The sequence below is a fragment of the Oryctolagus cuniculus genome, chromosome 12 (assembly GCF_051225735.1).
Source record: "Oryctolagus cuniculus isolate XC-2025 breed Fujian yellow rabbit chromosome 12, ASM5122573v1, whole genome shotgun sequence".
In the NCBI taxonomy this organism is placed as follows: Eukaryota; Metazoa; Chordata; class Mammalia; order Lagomorpha; family Leporidae; genus Oryctolagus; species Oryctolagus cuniculus.
The window spans coordinates 23,355,486-23,375,440 of NC_142878.1; the positions used below are offsets into that span (position 1 = coordinate 23,355,486).

Genomic DNA, 19,955 nt, shown 5'->3' on the forward strand with positions numbered 1-19,955 from the left:
TCTCTGTAAGATAGGTTTTCATAATTGTATAAAGTCTTTTAAAAGATCTTTAGTACTAGCAAGCAAATACAACATTGACTCATCACTAGAATTCTTGGAAATCTTCCTTATTTAAGAAATAAACTGAACTGGCAGTATGCTGTTAAGTTCAAATACAGAATAAGCAATCTTGACCAAGTTACTTCTGAAACTCTGTGATGTAGAAAGTAGTATTTTGCTTCATAGAGTTGTAGGGTTAAGTAAAATATGTATGAAAACACTCAGAGCATTTCATTAATGTACATTCATTTTACTCATTCTCTTCTAACTTGCAAGCAAACTTGAGTTTATAAATGAACTCTGAACCCTATTCTTTGTATACATGAAACTTTGTAATATTATAAAGAAGTAATGTACATTTTTATTCATTTTATAGTTTTTCTGTGACTTTTTAAAAAAAAATTAGAAGACAGAAGTCTCCCATCTTCTGATTCACTTCCCAGATGGCCCAACAGCCTATGCTGGGCCAGACGGAAGCCAGGAGCTGGGAATTCAATCCTGGTCTCCTGTGCGGGCTGCAAGAATCCAAGTACTTGAGCCGTCACCTGCTGCCTCTCAGGTTTCACATTAGGAAGTCGGAATCAGGAGCAGAGGCAGGACTTGACCCACAGCCTCCAGTCAATGCAGGCAACCCAAGCAGCATCTAAACAGCTACACCACACACCTGCCTCTAGGATTTTCTTTAAATACTGTATGTCAAAACTGTGCTACACGGTTTTCACAAACATTATTCTTCATATCCCTGTAAGGGAGGAAGGGTTACCTCCTTCCTACAGCTCAGGGAGCCGAGGCCCTGAAACCTTGTGTCCTACAGGCATTATGCACTTAGTAAGTGACAGAGGCCAGAGTATGGACTTGGGGGATTCTGATGCAACGTGGCCTTGTTTCTGTATCCTCCGTGCCTCACACTAGGTGAACGATCTTAGGTGGCACTGAAGTTGTGCTGTTACATTAATCTGCTTGAAAACCTATTAGAAATAGTTTAAGAAGAACTCCTAGAATACTTAAAATACTTACTTACTGGTGTTCCAGATTACCATCCGGTATTTTGTTGAGGCTAACATTAATCTAATTATTAGATGATATGAAAACATAGTAAGAATTACTCCATTTCTACGCAAAACTGGTTAATGGACACTATTAGCCTAAATTAACTCCTCTTGTTTTTCTCTCTCTCTTTTTTTTTTTTTTTTTTTTGTCATAGTCTCATTGCTGATTTGGGATTTGGGATTAGACCAACCACATATTAACATTGAACAAGCAGAAATACATGTTTGAAATATTCATTGATTCATTGTATTTTTTAATTCCTTAGGGTCTATTTATCATACAGTAGAATAAGAACCGTTTACTAAAATTCAAGCATTCTTGTTTACTGTTGTGTTTCTTCAAATTTTTTTAATAAAGGCTTATCGATTAGAACCATTAATACTAAAACACTACAGCAACATTTCACCTGTCCAGATCCACTGGTACAATACTTCAAACCCTCTACCTTACGAGCACATGAAGCCAAGCTTTCTCAACCCAGCCAAAGAATCTACCTCAGTTTCAGAGACTGAAGGCATTTCTGCCATCCCAAGCCCTGTGACCTCACCAGTCTTGTCCCGCCGACACTATGGAGAATCTATAACGAACATAGGCAAAGCAAGCATATTAGGTAACTCATTACAAATATTCCTTATCTGTGAATATAATCATTTTTTATGCATACATTCAATCTGGGGGACCTAGAAATAATCACTGTTACAAAACTTGCAACACTTACATAATCCCCATGTCTGTATTAACCACTACTCTCACTGTTCGTATTTGAGGACTGTAGCCTCTACAGCACTCTGATCTTATCAGATCCTGTAGTTTCAGCCTATGAGATAGTTGGGTGGACCAGAAAAGCATCCTTCTAAGTTCCCAGTCGCTTTCCTCTTGGACCTGTCGCTTCCGGGGAGAGCTGAGCAGATCGCGTGGGGGTTGACGCTGTGCTTCCCCCTCTCTGGGTGTGCACCGTCGTGTTCTCTGATCTGGTCTAGAAGTCTCTCAGAGTGCAAGCTTCTCGGGGGAAGCATGTATATTTAATTTCCCTTTGAATGAGCTACAGCGTTTGCCCAGTGTTTGCTTTAGTCCTGAAACCCAATTTTATGCCAGTTGAATTTGTTGCTGTTACAAATTGCTCTAATATGAAATGCCACAAGATGGCACTCTACAGAAGCTTTATCTACTGTGCTTACTTGATACTTCACTTTGTCATACTCAGTTTATTGGTAGCCTTTTATAACATAACCACTTCATTTCAGTAGTAAGCATACCCATAATAATAAATATACCCGTGTCAATGGCATGGTTCAATGGGCAATGACTGATCACATGAGTGAAATGGAATTTTGTTTCCCTTTGTTGTGTATTCCTATAAGCTATACTCATGAAGTTTTCACAAATTTTACCATTTTTATTTAGAAACATACAGTATGAATTATAGTTTTCTTAGATTCCCACCCTGGAAAAACATGACCAGGGCCTGGTCCCTCTGCCAGCTGGCTGTAATGGTGGGTGGTGCTCTTCAGTGTGGTGTGTGGTGTGCCAACACAATGACTGGCCTGTTGTGTGGAATACAGGGGCTGCTAGCATTGGAAAGGGACTTGGCGGAATGCTCTTCTCAAGATTTGGACGTTCATCTACATCGCAAGCCTCCGAGACCTCAAAGGACTCCGTAGAAGACGAGAAGAAGTCAGCTGCCTCACCATCTACAACCACTGTGGCAACACAGACCCTGCCACAGAGCAGCTCTGGCTTTCTGGATTCTGCATGTTAGTTTTTTCCTTAAGTTTATATTGTGTCTTTTTACAACTTGAGTTGAGCAGGAATGTTTAAAATTTTAACACTAGCCATAGGCTGGTGCCGCGGCTCACTAGGCTAATCCTCTGCCTGCAGTGCCTGCAGGCGCCGGCACTCTGGGTTCTAGTCCCGGTCGGGGCGCCGGATTCTGTCCCGGTTGCTCCTCTTCCAGTCCAGCTCTCTGCTGTGGCCCGGGAAGGCAGTAGAAGATGGCCTAAGTGCTTGGGCCCTGCACCCGCATGGGAGACCAGGAGGAAGCACCTGGCTCCTGGCTTCGGGTCGGCGCAGCGTGCCAGCCGTAGTGGCCATTTGGGAGTGAACCAACAGAAAAGGAAGACCTTTCTCTCTCTCTCTCTCTCTCTCACTCTCTCACTCTCTCACTCTCTCACTGTCTAACTCTGCCTGTCAAAAAAAAAAAAAAAAAATCCCACTAGCCATCAACTCTGAGGTCTAAATCAAATCTAAATCACCATTTAAAGAAAAAGCATGTTTTTTTACATTTTTAAGAATGGTGTCCAGGTAAATACAGCTTTATTTTCTGCACTGAGGAATTAATATTCAGAACACTAATATCAGGGCCTTGTGACACCAGAGTCTTGAATACCAGGCGTGAAACAAGGCTCTGGAGTAAGTATCCCCTGTTTCTTATAAAGTAGATCTCTGTTCATGTGATCTTCTCTGACTTTTTTAAGATTCCTGTAACTGCTTCAGATCTACGCTGTGTCTGGTCTTGAGACTTTTTTAAGACTGCTGTGCCAAAACCATTCTGTTGCTAATTCCATAGTTCCCTTCATCCAATCTAATTATAGGACTGTCAGAGCTTAGCATTTGTACTGAAGTCACTATGTGGGTTCCAGTCCCATCACGGCTGTCGAGTGTGAAGGCAGTATTCAAGAAATGAGTGAATGAAAAATGAATGGTTATGTTGGCCTTAGCATTAGAGTGGAGCTTTAAGTTTTCCCAGTGAACATAAAAGGTGTAAAAGTTGAATAGTTGTGAAACACTAAGATGCTTAATATATACTTCCAGAGATCCACATTTAGACATTATTTTATTTTACAAAAGAGTTAGAAAAATAAGTGATGTCTTACTTTTCCATTAATGTCTATAAGGAAGTATAGATTCTGAAACTAGCTACTGCAAAAAGAGAACTTTGCTTTCTTTCTCTAAAAAAAATGTAAAGTTTCATTGCCATTATACCTCGCATGGTTCTCTGTGTCTGCTGCCCTGAATTTTAAAATGACCAGCACCTGTTGTCATCCTTAAAACGTGCTCTCCTAGGAAGTAAGTGCAGGTGAGTGCAAGTAAGTGCAGTGCTCAAGACCTCCACAGTACCCGCCCCCCATTCCAGGGTGAATTACCTCTGGAGTTGGACATTCCTGTTTGGGTCAATAGCACTTTTAATGTAATTTAGTCTGCCACACTCTTGAGTACTGAAAATTTTATAATTACATGTCTTTTGAACATTGCCCGGAGAATTCTTTTTAGACTTTGGTATTCGTGTTAAATGTATATTTTAGTTTTTCTGTAAGACCTCCTGTACTACCACTAACTTTTCTCTATTACTTAGTATCAGACATGTAATTGTGAAAATACAAAAATTTGTGACATGTCAATGTCAAAACTATAAAATCAGAGAAAAATTAAGTTCACAGAATTTTGTAGGATGACAGGTAAAAAGCAGAGTTCTTTGTAATGAAGTGATACTAGGAAACATTAGGATGAGTGAGGGAGCAAGAGGATCAGAATAGGAGATGAGCCCCAGAAAAGGAGTGGTGAGAACATGCCCCTAGAGTCTGAGGGGAGGCGGCTGTCCAGAGAAACCTCAGAGGTCAGTGGACCGCAGTGCTTAGTTGTGTCACAGCAGGATGTTTTGGTGGTTTTAACAAAATGCATACATATTCTGTCATTCTTGCATATAAATTCTTTCTAGTCCTAATGGTAGATTCCTTGTCAATATAGGCTCAACCAAATCTGAGTTCCTTGTTAGCCTTAGTTACATATACTCATCTCTAGATATAAATACTAACAACTAAAATTGTACTACTGCTCAAATAGATTTCTTCCTTTTAAATCAAATCCCCAGGACTTGCCATACAGATTCTTTAACTTGCTAAGTAATATGCTCTTCTGTGTAATCCTGACTTAGACAAGTTTCTTATAATTGCTGTCTTGGCTATATCTTGCAGATTATTCAAACTTTCCCTCCTGCAATCTTCTGGAATTTGGTCATTGTGCTGAGGTCATCCTGGCTGTCTTTCTTCTTCCTACTCACATTGATTGCCTCTGTTCTTGGGTCAGCCTGCACGTTGAAGCTGTGTCTTTGAATCTTGCTGAGATGAGATGGACATGGCCTTTGAGTTCATGAGCAGTCCGAGTTTCTTTCCAGAGCAGGTGTTGTCTGTTCAGACATCTGAAGCACCTCACAGAGCTATACTCCATTTCTTTTGAAACAGCTAGACTTCTTTTCAGGGATTTCCTGTTTCATTTCTGTGTCCTCCTGTGTTTGTAACATTAATGAAAAGAAAAAAAAAAGCTTTCTTTGAGCACTGTTTTGCCTATTGGTTACAACCTAAATGAGCTATAAATTTGAGGGATATTTGGGTGTTAACAAAGCATATGTTATATTTCAAAGTTAACTACGCTTGCATTTCCCGTGGAAGAGCTCGTGGCAGAAACCAATGTGTGTTTCTTTGTGTGTGCTGGGCTGAATCAGCTTAATTGGAAATAGTGTTCTTTCGGCCGCTGCGTCATTCATTGAAGGCCGTTTCTCACCATGAGCCAACCCTTTACAGCATATCGTGTTTTCTTTCCACAGATTTCAGACTTCAAGAATCGTTCTTTTATCTCCCACAACTTCTTTTTCCGGAAAATGTAATGCAGAATAAAGATAATACCCTCGGTATGGTATATGTCAGGAATAGCCACTCAGAACACCATGAAAATGATTTACTTAGCCTTCTTCTGCTCATGGAAACGTTGCATTGGTTCTTTGATGAGATCAGCTTCAGTATCACCACTGCAGACTATTTTATGTGTATTTTCCAGTCTTAGATTACAGTGTTCCTGAAACCTAAGTGTTGCTTAGCTACTTAATATGCTAAAATATTCCTGTACCTGCCTTCAAAGTAGGACCCTTTCAGAGAGGGGAGAAAAGCATCAGGGCCATTTTCCTCCTTCACAGATTTCAGAGAGGTTCACTCTTGTTTTCATGTAATCCCTTTGATACAAGGAAGTTCATGGTGCAGAGAGCTTGATCATTCACCGTTACTGAAGACACCTGTGCCTTAGCCAAAACCTGGCTCAGCGTAGCCATGCCATGTAATTTAGGGGGCAGATTCACTTTGAAAATAGTATTACTGAATGCAAGTGATATTGTCATTCTCTTCATTTTCAGCATTTTTTTTAAAAATTATTTACTTATTTGAAAGGCAGAGTTACAGACAGGTGGAGGCAGAGAGAGATCTTCCATCCACTGGTTCACTCCCCAAATGACCGCAATGGCCAAATCTGAGCCGATCCAAAGCCAGAAGCCAGGAGTTTCTTCCGGTCTCCAACATAGGTGCAGGGACCCAAGGACTTGGGCCACCTTCCACTGCTTTCCCAGGCCATAGCAGAGAGCTGGATCAGAAGTGGAGCAGCCGGGTCTTAAACTGGCGCCCATACGGGATGCTGGCACTGTAGGTGGCGGCTTTACCCTCTATACCACAGTGCTGGCCCCAATTTTCAGCATATTCTAAATGTATTACTAAGAATTAATCTTAGCATTTTTAAGTTATTTTTATGACTAACTTCTCATTCACAGCTTTTCTTGTCTTTTTAAAGAAAATACTGGATTTGTGGATTCTGTCTTTGGTAAAAAGCATGGTGTTCCCCCCTCCTTTGGCTATTTTAACCACACTTAAATTTATATTTTTGTTGCTGGTTTATATAAATATTTTCAGTTTTCAAAAATTTTCTTGTATTACTTGATTTATGTTCTAAAACCATGTTTTTTATTTAACGAGCTGGCTTTTGGCTTCATAGCATCAATTGATGTTGATCTAATTCCTTGAATTCTCCCCACAAAATGGTCTTAATATAAGTACTGTCTCTGGACTCTGCCCATGTAACAGCCGATCAGTTCTACAGTCAACTTCCGCAAGGGAATAGCAGTCACTTCTATAAAAAATAACTTGATTTAAGCTTTTTCCATTTTGAGTTTAGGGAAGGAAAATTAATCACTCACACATTTGTCCAGCAATCAAGTGGCCCTGATAATCTTAGCGCCAGCCCAATTCACCTATGCAATTAAACCGTTCCTCATAAGTACAGCAGATTTGCTAGGGGTATTTGTGTGGCTTCTGTCTTCATTCGGCAGATATTTATAAATGTTTACCGTGAGCCAAGATACCAGGATGACGCGCGCCATAGTTCTGCCCATAAAGATGCTGAGAGCTGGAATGGAAACTCTTGCAGAGGCTTCCATCCTGGCAGGGAAGGCAGAGGGCTGCGTAAATCAGTGTAGGATGTGGTAGCACGGATGAGCCACACGTGGAAGTGCAGGTGCAAGGCCTCGGGCCCCTGCTCTGCGGAATGAGAAATTGCTCCCACCTGGAGGCGCCGTAGAAGGCTTTGTGGGAGAGCCGGTGTCTGGACACGCAGGGAGGAGCAGCTCCACGAGCCAAACCGCGAGGTGTAAAATGCGTGCCACGTGGAGAGCTCTAAGTTGGTTCCCCTGAGAAAAACAGGATGGGGGAGAGGGAGTAGTTCTGAATACACATTCCAGCAGATCTGGCCATTTCATGGAGCTCTTTGTATTGTCAGATGTTGAGAACTGGAGTGTATTTCAGAATAAATTTTGGAAAAATTTTTTTCACATGATAATTGATCATAAAATGGAATTCAGGGGTTTTTTTTATTTAAAAAAAAGAAAAAAAAAGGAAGATTTGTTTATTTGAAAGACAGAGATCTTCCATCCAATGGTTCACTCCCCAAATGGCCAAAACAGCCAGATGTGGGCCAGACCAAAGCAAGGAGTGAGGAACTTCATCTGGGTCTCACGCATAGCTGGCAGGAACCCAGTACCTGAGCCATCTTCTGCCACTTTCCCAGGCACACCAGCTTAGGACTGGAATAGAAGCACAAACAGCCAGGACTCAAACTGGCACTCCAGTAAGGGATTCCGGCACTGTACACAGTGGCTTAACCAGCTGTGCCATGTGCCAACACCTTATCCTTTTTAGAGTAAAGGATAGTTGGAGGCTATTGTTAAATATAATTGCAATTACAGCAGTTCACAAATTATAAATATCCCTGCATGTCTAACACTTAAGCATGTGAACTGTATAGTTGCCAACAAGAACTCTATAAACATAATGTTTCTGGGTCGGTGCTGTGGCATAGAAGGTTAAGCCTCTGCCTGCCAGCATTCCAAACGAGCACAAGTTCGAGACCCAGCTGCTCCGTGTCTGACCCAGCTCTCTGCTATCACCTGGGAAAGCAGTGGAAGATGGTCCAAGTCCTTGGGCCCCTGCACTCTTGTGGGAGACCTGGAGGAAGCTCCTGGCTTTGGCGAGGCACAGCCCCAACTGTTAGCCATTTGGGGAGTACACCAGTGGGTAGAAGACCTCTCGTCTTTCCCGCTCTCTTTCTCTGTAACTGTACCTTTCAAATAAAAATAAATCTTAAAAAAGAAAAATTTCAGGGGGCCGGCATCGTGGCCCACTTGGCTAATCCTCCGCCTGCGGCACCGGCATCCCATATGGGCGTGGATTCTAGTCCCGGTTGCTCCTCTTCCAATCCAGCTCTCTGCTGTGGCCCTGGAAGGCAGTGGAGGATGGCCCAAGTGCTGGGGCCTCTGTACCCGCATGGGAGACCAAGAGGAAACACCTGGCTCCTGGCTTCAGATCAGTGCAGTGCCGGTCATACCGGCCATTTGGGGGGTGAAGAAGGAAGACCTGTCTGTCTGTCTGTCTGTCTCTCTCACTGTCTAACTCTGTTGGCCTAGGAAGACGCTATGCAGTGGCACTGGGAAGTGAGTCCTTAGCATATAACTCGACGGTCCTCACCAATATCAGTAGACGCGTTTCCTAGCCCTTCTGCTTCCCTCGCTTTCCTTTGTGACTAATGTCTCATTTGACTTCTTCATCAAGCTTGGGAATTCCAGTTTCCTCTTCTATTTTCATCTTCCCATCCATGTGCCAGGATGAACTTGCAGATCTGACACAAATGCCCTGTGAAGTACAAAAGATAAAAGATGAGGGTGTTTCCACCTCCAGGTCTACATAGGATTTTTGGCTGCTTCTGTCTCACTGTGGATTAGTTTATTATAACCTAAATGAGAAAAATTGCAACTGTAAGACTTGATAAAAAGCCTAATGTACTTTACAAGCATTTTACAGCCTCATTAGTATTCAGACTCCTAAGTGTGTAAACTGCCTCTAAAGGCGTGTGGTGGATCAACGACCATTCCTTGTCAGGAAAGCATAAGTGAATAAAAATACTTGTGCTCCGGCGCCGCGGCTCACTAGGCTAATCCTCCGCCTTGCGGCACTGGCACACCGGGTACTAGTCCTGCTCGGGGCGCTGGATTCTGTCCCGGTTGCCCCTCTTCCAGGCCAGCTCTCTGCTATGGCCAGGGAGTGCAGTGGAGGATGGCCCAAGTCCTTGGGCCCTGCACCCCATGGGAGACCAGGATAAGTACCTGGCTCCTGCCATCGGATCAGCGCGGTGCGCAGGCCGTGGCGGCCATTGGAGGGTGAACCAACAGCAAAAGGAAGACCTTTCTCTCTGTCTCTCTCTCTCTCTCACTGTCCACTCTGCCTATCAAAAAAAAAAAAAAAAAATGCCACCCCCAGAGTCACAAGATTCCCATGTGTGATCACCAGATCCCTAGTGTACAGCAAAAGCCGCCCCTGCCCCAGCCTTCTTAGTTCTTGTTGGCTTTTACGTTTCACACCGTTTGGTGCTCTGAGCAGAGCAGACTCTCAGTGTCTGATGGGTGGTGAGCGGGGTGCCCTTATTTAGTTTGTGGGAGAGGCTCCTTCAGAATGCTGTGTGGGCCACTGACCGTGTTAAAGGAGCTCCTGAAGATCAAAGTGCCATTTTTCTAAGTGCTCCTCTCTAAGGATTTGTTAGTGAGTCCATTAACATTCACTTACAGCAGAATTAGGGAACCTTTCTTCTGCCAGAGGCCATTTGGATATTTGGAACATCATTCACAGGCCTCTCAAAATTACCAACTTAAACATGAGCCTGCTGTGGATGTATTGAATTTCAAGTCCCACCACCAGTTGGCTTGGCACAGCCAGATCGAATGATTTCACAGGCTTTGTACTCCCCGCAGCCTGGACATTCCCCACCCCTGCCTCAGCCTTGATTTTTTAGGTGATTTTTCTCACACGTATATCGTAGGAACTTTCTGAGCATTTTACAGAAGACCATAGAGTTCACTGAATTGGTGAAGAAAGCACTGTTGGAACAAAGTCCTTCCCTCCAGGAATCCCTACCACTCTCCCAGGTTAGGTCTCCAGCCCCTACGTGGGTTCTTTTGTTGAGCAAATGTTGAATGAGAACTTGGGCATTCCAGGCGTGCTAGACTGAGCTCACTGGACTAGGTATGTGGTAGCTGCCCATAAGGAATTGAGCTTAGTGTGGAAGAAGGCGTTCTAGGACTGTAAAAATGAGCATGTTCCCCCACAGAACCCTGTGACAAACAGGGCTTTCCTCTGTAAGGAGCCATCGAGGGGTCTGCTCTGCTCCCATGGGCACTGTTGCATGCAAGCCTGCCCCTAATTCTTCAGGGGAGGCATTTTCCTTATTTAACAGACTAGCCACAAAGAGAAATGGTCATGCCAAGACTTGAGCCCAGTTTGGTTTTTTGGGGGTTTTTTGGTTTTTTTGTTTGTTTTGCTCCAAAAATATTCAGTGATACAAGTGAATTTTTCTGTCCCATATTGGCTTGAACATGCAGAATGCTGTGCAGAGGAGGCTCCTTTGAATGTTTTTCCATAAAATCACAGTGGAGAGTTTCTTAAAAAAAAAAAAAAAAGAAAAAAAAGAAAAGGAAAGGCAAGGCAAGGCAGTTACAGAATCATCTATTAGCTAAATTATTACTCTCAACTCTAATAAGTCTGTATAGAACTTATCTCATTGTAATCTTTACTCATTGGTTAACTTCTTTTCTTTCTAGTGGAGTTGGATCACAGGATTGATTTTGAGCTCCGAGAAGGCCTCGTCGAGAGCCGCTACTGGTCAGCTGTCACGTCGCATACTGCCTACTGGTCGTCCCTGGATGTCGCTCTCTTTCTCTTAACCTTCATGTACAAACATGAGCACGACAATGATGCAAAACCCAGTTTAGATCCAATCTGAACTCTTGAAGGACATTCATGGCCCAAAACTGATTTTTTTTTTTTTCTGTTCAACTGGTATGTGTCAAGATAAGGAGATTTCAGGACTGAGTTGTTTCAGTTTTATTTAGGGGCAAGAAATATTTGAGTTTAAAAGCACTTTATTTTATTTTTTTAAAAAAATGTTTCCCGTCCTGAAGAAGTTATTTATAGTTTGCATCATTTCGATTATGAATCTGACAGAACCTCCTGCAGAGTGATCACACAAAACCTGGAAAAGAAGAAAGTTTGGGTCAACTGCATGTGAACGTCACAAATCACAATCTGACTTTGCCCAAACACGAAGGCATATTGATGGATTGAATCTAATGTCCTAACCAAAATCTGCTAGAAATCTAAAATGGCCAAGGTCTAGTGTATTCTATGTAAAGATTACAAGTGGTATCATTGTTTAGATTTCTATGAAAGCTTGCATTTCCACAATTCCTTAAAAAAAAATAACAGATATAAAATGTTTTCAATTTAACTTGTTTAAAGAAGACTAATACTTAAAAAGAAACAATATTTGAACTACTGTATTTATAATTTATTACCTCTGACTAACTGCTTGATTTCAATATATGAAACATTACATTTTTTAATGTTTCCTTTGAGCGTAAATTAAGAGCCACATTTATTTTCTATAATGTTTAAGATCCTTTCTTCTCAGAACTCCATCCTTGTACTCTTCAGATGAATATATAGGCACTGTGGCATACTTTCAGGATTTTTTTTCCATTAAAAAGTTGTAGTTTCACATAAATAATACTAGTTCAATTACCTTTCCTTTAAATATTAGTTTTTCACATGTACCTCAGAGGATGCTAAAGCGTTTCTCAACTTGACACAGAGTACTCCATATTGGGTACATCTCATTAACTTTGTTAGAAAATTAATAAATCCTTTTGGAGTAGAGACTGTGACACTATTTCAAATTCTAAACATCCGTGTGCCAAACATTCAGCACGTATGAAAGATCGGAGTGCCAGTAACATTTTATTTTTGATGTGTTTAAGAAAACAGGCACAAGGCACAGCACCTCAGCACTCTGGGCACCAGCAGGGTTTTCCTCAAGGGCTTGCACAGTGCTTTTCATCTGAGGAGCTCATAGCCTTTAAGAGGTGTGCACTCAGTTCTGTGTGGTGGCTCCTCGAGGTGAGTGAGTGGATTCTTGTAGTCCACGCTAGCACACCAAGGCACCCAGACCCTCCAAGTGCCTTGCATTCGCTCACAGGGCAAGTCCACGTGTGCTCGGGCTGAGGCCAGGTTGTGTTCTTTGACACGCTATGCGGTGACTAATAGTTCGTGTGTGACCCCCTTAGTGATTGGCAGGCAGTAATAGCACGTCGCAGTTTCTGTTTGGAAGAAGCGGCCGACAAGCCGACGTGTTCCCATCTGTGTTCTGAGGCTCTCACCCTCTGGAGAGGATTGCTTCTGTGACACCCTCTGGGTTCCCCGAAAGGTGCTGCCCTTACCTACCTTGCAGGGAACGTCTTGGCTCCCAGGTGACCCCTGTCAGAGCGGGGCCGCATTGTCAGCTGTGCGCCTCACCCACTCCTTTCCCTGTAAGATAAGCCGTGGCCCGGGCGCACGTAGGCTTTCCCCAGCCCCATCAGTACTGTCAGCTCTTTGGGCCTCCCATTGCATTTGCACAACAGAAAGCACTTCTTCTTAGTGTTAAAAAAAAGATAATCCCAAGGCTCCATGAGCATGTGCATGAGTCACGAGGAGACGTTTGCTATAAAAGGCCTTTGGTGAGCAAAGCTGAAGCAATCTTTCTCAGACTTTGAGATTCCTATGAACTCAGGTCATTTTCGTAGCCCGTTGTTTTGTAGCTCTAATTTGGTTCTCAGGAAAATTAAACTCCTGTCACGACTCTTTAAAAGGTCCTGAGTGTTGGTTGCTGGCGGTGGTATCAGACCCAGATGCTGAAGCCTCACGGGATTCATTCTTTTCCACTGGAACGTAAAGGACCCTTTCCACCCGAGAAGAGTGAAAACTGTCAGAGCTTTGAGTTCGGTACCTTTTTTTTTTTTTTTTATGTGTTCCTATACCCATTGGAATGTCTTCTTCCTTTGTTCATACTGAAAAAAATCAAATTTAAACACATGGAGTTTATTTGAATTTTTGGAAAGAGCAACATCCAAAACCCCCTTTTCAAAGTAGATGTTCCAGACTCCTGGAGAGGTATTCTCTTTTCCATTCAGTGTTTCATCAGTGGAGATGACGATCTGGGGTTTTGTGGTATTCTTGTTTCCATGTCTCTGCATGTTATCATGAGATGTACTTGTATATACTCAAGGAATATACAGAATATGTGTAATTCTGCCTTGATTTAGAAGCTAAGTCAGTTACTGAGTAACATTTTGCAACTCTATTCCAGCAAGTACTAAATTGGCCCAAAAAAGTTCTGTTTTTGATACCATTAAAATTTTATTCTCTATTTTGTGTACTTGGTATGATGATTCTGTTAAATACTAATCAGATCATTCAACTAAGGTTAGAATAAGGAGTTAAGAATATTTTAGATTGAATCTTGCTTTTTTTTTTTTCCTTTAAAATTGCCTTGCTAGGGCTCTTTGGCAATTTATAACTTTATTTTCAGCAGTGATTTTGCTTATATTATAACCCCAGTGTTACTGTATTATAAAACATAATTGCAGGATATATTGAGTTTTCCAGTAACTGCTCCTTTACAAATGAAGCTAGGCTTAGGAATCCTGCATTCTACTTCTTTGTATTAAACCGTGCCTGTTAGCTTGTTGAAATATGCTGAGGGCCTCGGGCAGAGACCTGTAAACAGGCGTCAGCCTCTGTGTTTCCTTGGTGGGACCTGAAGCATGCGAGCCCCAGCTCTGCACCCCCAGAGAGTCGATGGAAGGAAGAGAGGTAAGTGTGGTGGCAGAATATGACCCGAGGTTAAACTTACCTTAGGTGTGTGTCTGAAACTTCCTGTTAGTCGTCGTGTTGTGGAAGTGGTGCTAAAGAAGCGCTGCAAAGAGAAGGCAGTGATCATTCGCTGGAAGACGACGAGAGTTTCACCAGACCAGGTCAGATGGCTGCCTCCTGTGGCTGCCTCAAGTTTTCTGTCTCTTACCCGTGACCTGCTGCTGCGCCTGGGCCCTGCGCTCTGGTGGTGCCCGCTGAATCTGCAGCTCCAGTCTCGCCTCAGACGTCTGCTCTCATAACTGAGTGCCGTGCGGGGGCAGCCTGGGCTCTGCACGGCCCATTTTGGTCTTTAGGAATTGCTGATGACCATTTTCAAAAGCCCTAAGATCTCAGGATGTCTACGGATGTTAGAGGTCCTCTAGTCTGATCCTGTTTTAGTTTTACGTAAGCATTTAAAAAGCAACAAAGGTCACAAGGAGCTGCTGATTGGATGCAGAATGACATGGTGACTGGGAACGGAGGTGGCAGAGTCTCCCAGGAAAAGAACTGTCAGTTGTGGAACTTAACCTGTCACCATCGAGTCTGAAATACGCTTAGGTCACATTTAATGCCTTCACTGTACAGAGTGTCATTCCACAAGCGACTGCTCCCACCCCCTGTGAGGACACGGCCAACCAGTGACAGAGTCATGGTTAGCACCCGCCCCCTAAAGGGCAGAAGCTGCCTCTCTTGCTTGTTGCCCCTCACCCTCACCCTCACACCTTGTGCGCGCTCACACTCACCTTGCAGCAAGCTGTTGACAGTGTGTAAAGGCTCACCGCCCCCGTTGGTCTCCCAGCCCCTCCTGCAAGAGCGTCCTACCAGGCCTGGATGGACTTCTCTCTTCCAGGAGCAAAAAAAGAGCAAACCAATGAAAAGCAAAAATAAGGGGGAAGCCAATACCCAGGAAGGATTTTATTTGTTTTCCATATGGTGACAGATGCGGACTTTGTCAGGACACAGGTTGCACGCTGTTGAATAGTGTGTAATGTTCCCTTGCGTGGTGTCTATTGTTGTCCTTTGATCCACTCATGACAAGTGGGCTGTTTCCACAATTTTGCCATCATCAGTTAATGCATAGAAATTTAAGTACCATACTTTTTGTAGACTAGAAGCGTTTTTGCATGTGTGTGCGTGTGCACATATATGTGCATGTGTGTGTGCCTGTGTTTCCCCCAAAAATAGTCCTTAGCAGATTGCTGGCGTGAACTTTCCCTTGGCCTTTGTGTTTGAACATGGGCGTGTGTGTGCTTAGTATTGTCTGCTACCTTATGGTTTTTCATTTATGTGTAGCAAGGGACAGCTTGCTTCCTCCCCACCCACAGTTGTCAGGATATGTCGGGAAGTACTCTTTGGGAAGATTACATCTGGTCTTGTGTTGGAGTAAGATGAGAAACAGGACGGTTGTCCCTCATCATCCATGGGAATTGGTTCCAGGCACCCCGCCCCCTAAGGGCACCAGAATCCACAGAGGCTGCGTCCCTCATGTTAAATGGTGTGGTATTTGCGTATAACCTGTGCTTTGAATCCTCTTTGGATTGTAATACCTAGCACACTGTAAATGCTAGGTGAGGAGTAGTTACACTGCAGTGTTTGGGAATGATGATGGAAAAGTCTTCACAGATTCAGCATAGTTTTTTTTCCAAATATTTTTGGTTCACAGTTGGCTGAACCCACAAGACCAGGAGGTTGTGTGTTAACACTTGACCTTTGATATTTTCTTCGGGAAGAATTCACGCATCACTCCCTCTCCTTGACCATGCCCACTCTGCTTATGTCTAAAACTATTTCACTGACTCTCTGTGACCTCTGTGACCAGCCGTTGTCTGGTTCTAAGGCTGTCAGAACCCAGACTGCCCAAGAGTCCAGGGAGACGGCTGCCTCTTGCTCGCAGACGCGTTCCCCAGACGCCGTGAGCCCTCGGACTCTCCTGAGACCCTCGGCGCTTGCCTTCCACTAGCAGGCCCTCTGTGCTCACCCCCTGACACTGCTGAATGTTATGGCTGACTGCAGGGACGGCCCCTGGAACTTGGCCTTTTTCTCATTGTCAGGGGTGAAGGCATTCTGTTTCCCTGGAGTGTGCATTGTTTGTCTTATCTCTGCAGTGGTCAGCTCGGATGGCAGAAAACGTAAAACTTTGATTCTAGCATTGTCCAGTTCTGCTTTTTCTCAGCTGGCACTGGTGCGTGCACCTTTAATCACTTAAAGCAGTGAGCGGGAGACGTGTTTTCCTGGATGACACTGTGTGTCTGGATGAATTCGTTTATTCTTTTGCCACAGAGTGCACAATCCCCAAAACCAAGTTGTTCTACACATTCTAGGGAATTCTGATCCTACAGTTTACAGTAACCCTCCCAAAAACCCTAGGAAGGCTATATGATACTAAAATCTGTAAGGAGCCGTGGCCACCAAACCTTGTCCCAGGAAGGATAGTGAGTAATTTCAGTATAATTTCAGGACTCCTCAGTGCAGGGTTCGGGAGGTAACCATGGAGACTGGGACCAGTGCCCCTCCGTTTGCACTCACCTTCCCATTTGCACCAGAATGACTAAAACGTGGCATTTGAGATACCAGATGTTTTAACATACCAGGAGTTTCAGTGCTGGACAGAAGGAATTCCCTGAGGTGGCACTGACCTTGGGTTGGGAAGGAAGTGGCCAGGATGAAGGGACCACATCCAGAACTGAGATGGGACAGTGTGTGTGGGCCGTCAGAGAGGAGGGGTAACAGGGAAGGAGAGAGGTCGTTGTGTGGTCACCACGGCCTGGCAGCATGGGCGTCCCAAGAAAGGAACCGCAGAGACAGCGTGCTGGACAAGGGGGCAGGGCCCCATGGGCCTGCTCCCCATGGTCATCGGCCCCAGCCCCAGGCGCCAGCTGTCATTCCAGGCTGCCCACGCACTGCCTGCCTGACTCGTGCCTCGTCTTCCACCAGCAAGCCCCATACCATTTTACTAGAAATGACCGCATTTTACTTGTAGCCCCGCCCACGCCCTGTAGTTAGGGGCCTCCCTGAAGCCTTTTCAACCCCTGGGTGGAAGTACTTTTTCTTTGTGGGGGTCCTTGGGCCATGGTTCTCTCCGTGTGAGCCATGGTGAGGCTCTAAGGCATGTTTTTTTTTAAACATTTATTTATTTATTTGAAAGGCAGAGTTAAAGAGAAAGATCTTTATCTGCTGGTTCACCCCCAGATGGGAGCAAACACTACGGCTGAGCCAGGTAAAAGCCAGAAGCCAAGGTCTTCATCCAGGTCCCCCACGTGGGTGGCAGGAAACCAAACCTGTGGGCCATCCTTCGCTGCTTTCCCAGGTACATTAGCAGGGAGCTGGATCGGCAATGGAGCAGCCGGGACTCAAACTGGCGCCCATATGAGATGCCAACACGGCAAGTGCTGGCTTTACTCACTATGCCACAGCGCCAGCCTCACCAGGAACTTTCTAGAAAAACAAAAATTCCTTGCTTCCTGGAGTTTGCATTCTAGCAGGGAAATTCTGTGATCAAAATTCATGGGATTGGCTGAGTTGGGAGAAGGAAAGGCAGACCCTGCCTGGACCCAGGAGAATCAGATGACAGGGACCTTTTTCTTTTTTTTTGACAGGCAGAGTGGACAGTGAGAGAGAGAGAGAGAGAGAGGTCTTCCTTTTGCCGTTGGTTCACCCTCCAATGGCCGCTGCAGCCGGCACGCTGTGCTGATCTGATGGCAGGAGCCAGGTGCTTCTCCTGGTCTCCCATGGGGTGCAGGGCCCAAGTACCTGGGCCATCCTCCACTGCACTCCCGGGCCACAGCAGAGAGCTGGCCTGGAAGAGGGGCAACCGGGATAGAATCCAGCGCCCCGACCAGGACTAGAACCTGGTGTGCCGGTGCCGCAAGGCGGAGGATTAGCCTAGTGAGCCATGGTGCCTGCCGGACCTTGCTTTTTCCACAACCAAAGAAGGCAAAGCCGACAGTCTTGGGCAGGAGTGGGAGGTCTGCTGGGAAGAGCTTGAAGGCAGAGCTGCAGTGGGCGATAGAAGACTGGTGGTTGCGTTAACCTGTGCCAAAGCAAAATGCCTTAGACGGTGTTTCTCATTACAGGTGGTCCTCACCTGTGCCCCTTAGTATCTTGCAGGCGATCTCCTACAGAGGCCCAAACGCCCCTCTTGCCCTGTGGGATCCTTCAACTTACAGTGCGTGCGCGCCTGTCTCTGCCTTTGTACTAGGTCTCCCCTCGGCCTGGGATGTGTTTCCCCCCACCTCCCCACCCCTGCTTGTAGAACTCTTACTTGTTCTGAAATCAGTGATCTCTGTTGGCAATTAAGAGAAGGGGGGAGCTTTCCAGCTGCAGCCTCGTCTCTGAATGCCAGGTACTCGTTGCTGCCGGTTCAGCCTCTGCAGCTGAGACCCTATAGAAGGGAATGGAAGCACGGGAGGCAACTGGAGCGTCGGTGACCACTGCAGGTTGGTGAGTGAGTTTGCTTTTTTAAAGCACACACCAGTTAGTTGTGCTTTGTCCCAAGTTTAAACTAAAATCTTCTTAACTTTAGGAACACAGCTCTTTTGGAAGCTGGGAAACACCAGCTTCTACCCATATCCAATTCCCTCCCAGGGTCACTCCTCACACAACTCCTGGCTGACCGCATGCCACACTGAAGAGAGAGGGTACCACAGCATGGGGCGGGGAAAGACTTGGGCAGGGGGAGGCACTGGGCCCCTCTGGTAGCGCTAAGTTGGAGAACACTAATTTCTGCTGCAGCAAAGAGTGGACTCCTGGCCCCTCTACACCTGTGATTGTAAAAGTCTGCTCCTGACACTTGTGTCAAAGATGTCTCACCTTCTCCCCCTCCCTCTGTCAGCTACAAAGACGTCAGGATACAGCCGTATCCATAGGGCTGGCACCTTAGCAGCTTGCTGAATGGGAAGAGCTCTGTTAAACTTCACCAAAGGGCTGCTGTCTCCGTGGCTCTGTTGCAGGAGCTTCAGATCGGCTCCCTCGCTCCGTGTTCCCGATACCCCTGCAAGGGAAATAGCTGTTGCCCAGCGCTGTTCACCAAGGCTCAGAAAGCTGAGCCAGGCAGGCCAGACACACAGCCACGCCATGATGGTGGGGCTGAGCTGGGCCCCTGCTTACCCCTGTGCTCTGCTGCCTCTCCCAGTCTCCCCTGCGGGGACAGCCTCCCCATGGGCCTTCAATCCAGCCAGACTCCACGTGGAAATCTGTATGAAAATGACGACGCCAGCAAAATTCTAGCCTTTCCCTTGCTGTGGTCTGGATTGCTGGTAAAAATAGCCACCGTGCTCGCCAGTGGGCTGGAAAGCAATGTAGTTCACACGGGAGAGAAACCGAATCGATCACATCCTCTTGGCCTGCCTTGGGGCCCTGTGCAGAGCGGCTGGTGTTTCGGCCGCCTCCCGTTGAGTGTTGTTTGCATAATAAGCGTTTTCCCATGAACTTTTCAAAGACCCCTAAATACATGGACTTCAAAAATTTTTGCACCAACACAAACATCTTTGAATTCCATTTTCCATGAACTTTTTTGAAACATAACAAAGGCGCACTCGGATCCTCAACTGTCCATACATCTCTAAGTCCATAAATCTTTAATAAAAAATTGTCATCCAAATCAACTGGAGTTCCCGTTAGCTTAAATCCTGTTTTACATTTCAGCGAGAGGTTCATCAGATTCGGATTTCCATTCACGTGAGATTTTCTGAATCCTCTAACCACGGCATATCTTTATTTTAGATTCTTTTTATTTATTTGAGAGGCAGAATTAGAGGGAGAGACAGAAACATCTTTCATCCATTG

At 45.0% G+C, this 19,955-nt stretch overlaps 1 protein-coding gene and 2 long non-coding RNA genes across 11 annotated transcripts in view; 2 read left to right on the forward strand and 1 right to left on the reverse strand.

Annotated features, from left to right (window-relative positions):
* DDHD1 (DDHD domain containing 1) overlaps positions 1-13,686 on the forward strand; it is an 84,398-nt gene extending 70,712 nt beyond the window's left edge. For 4 of the 9 annotated variants that reach the window (XM_051822194.3, XM_008269666.5, XM_008269665.5 and 1 more), the window contains 4 exons: positions 1,447-1,699; positions 2,652-2,843; positions 5,690-5,773; positions 11,045-13,686. In XM_051822194.3, coding sequence (XP_051678154.3) covers positions 1,447-1,699; positions 2,652-2,843; positions 5,690-5,773; positions 11,045-11,226 — 711 coding nt within the window. In that variant the 3' untranslated portion in view covers positions 11,227-13,686. The remainder of the gene's footprint in view (positions 1-1,446; positions 1,700-2,651; positions 2,844-5,689; positions 5,774-11,044) is intronic. The other 5 variants (XM_051822195.3, XM_002718251.6, XM_070053651.2 and 2 more) reach the window with 2 other exon arrangements.
* A 312-nt stretch (positions 13,687-13,998) lies between these two features.
* Positions 13,999-19,140, forward strand: LOC149122975 (uncharacterized). Its single transcript, XR_016217808.1, has 3 exons — positions 13,999-14,132; positions 18,514-18,611; positions 19,003-19,140. It is a non-coding gene; the product is annotated as an uncharacterized LOC149122975 (long non-coding RNA).
* On the reverse strand, positions 17,283-18,554 carry LOC149122976 (uncharacterized). The gene is made up of 3 exons (XR_016217809.1): positions 18,433-18,554; positions 18,080-18,201; positions 17,283-17,746 (listed from the first exon to the last, which is right to left on the reverse strand). It is a non-coding gene; the product is annotated as an uncharacterized LOC149122976 (long non-coding RNA).
* Positions 19,141-19,955: the final 815 nt, after the last annotated feature.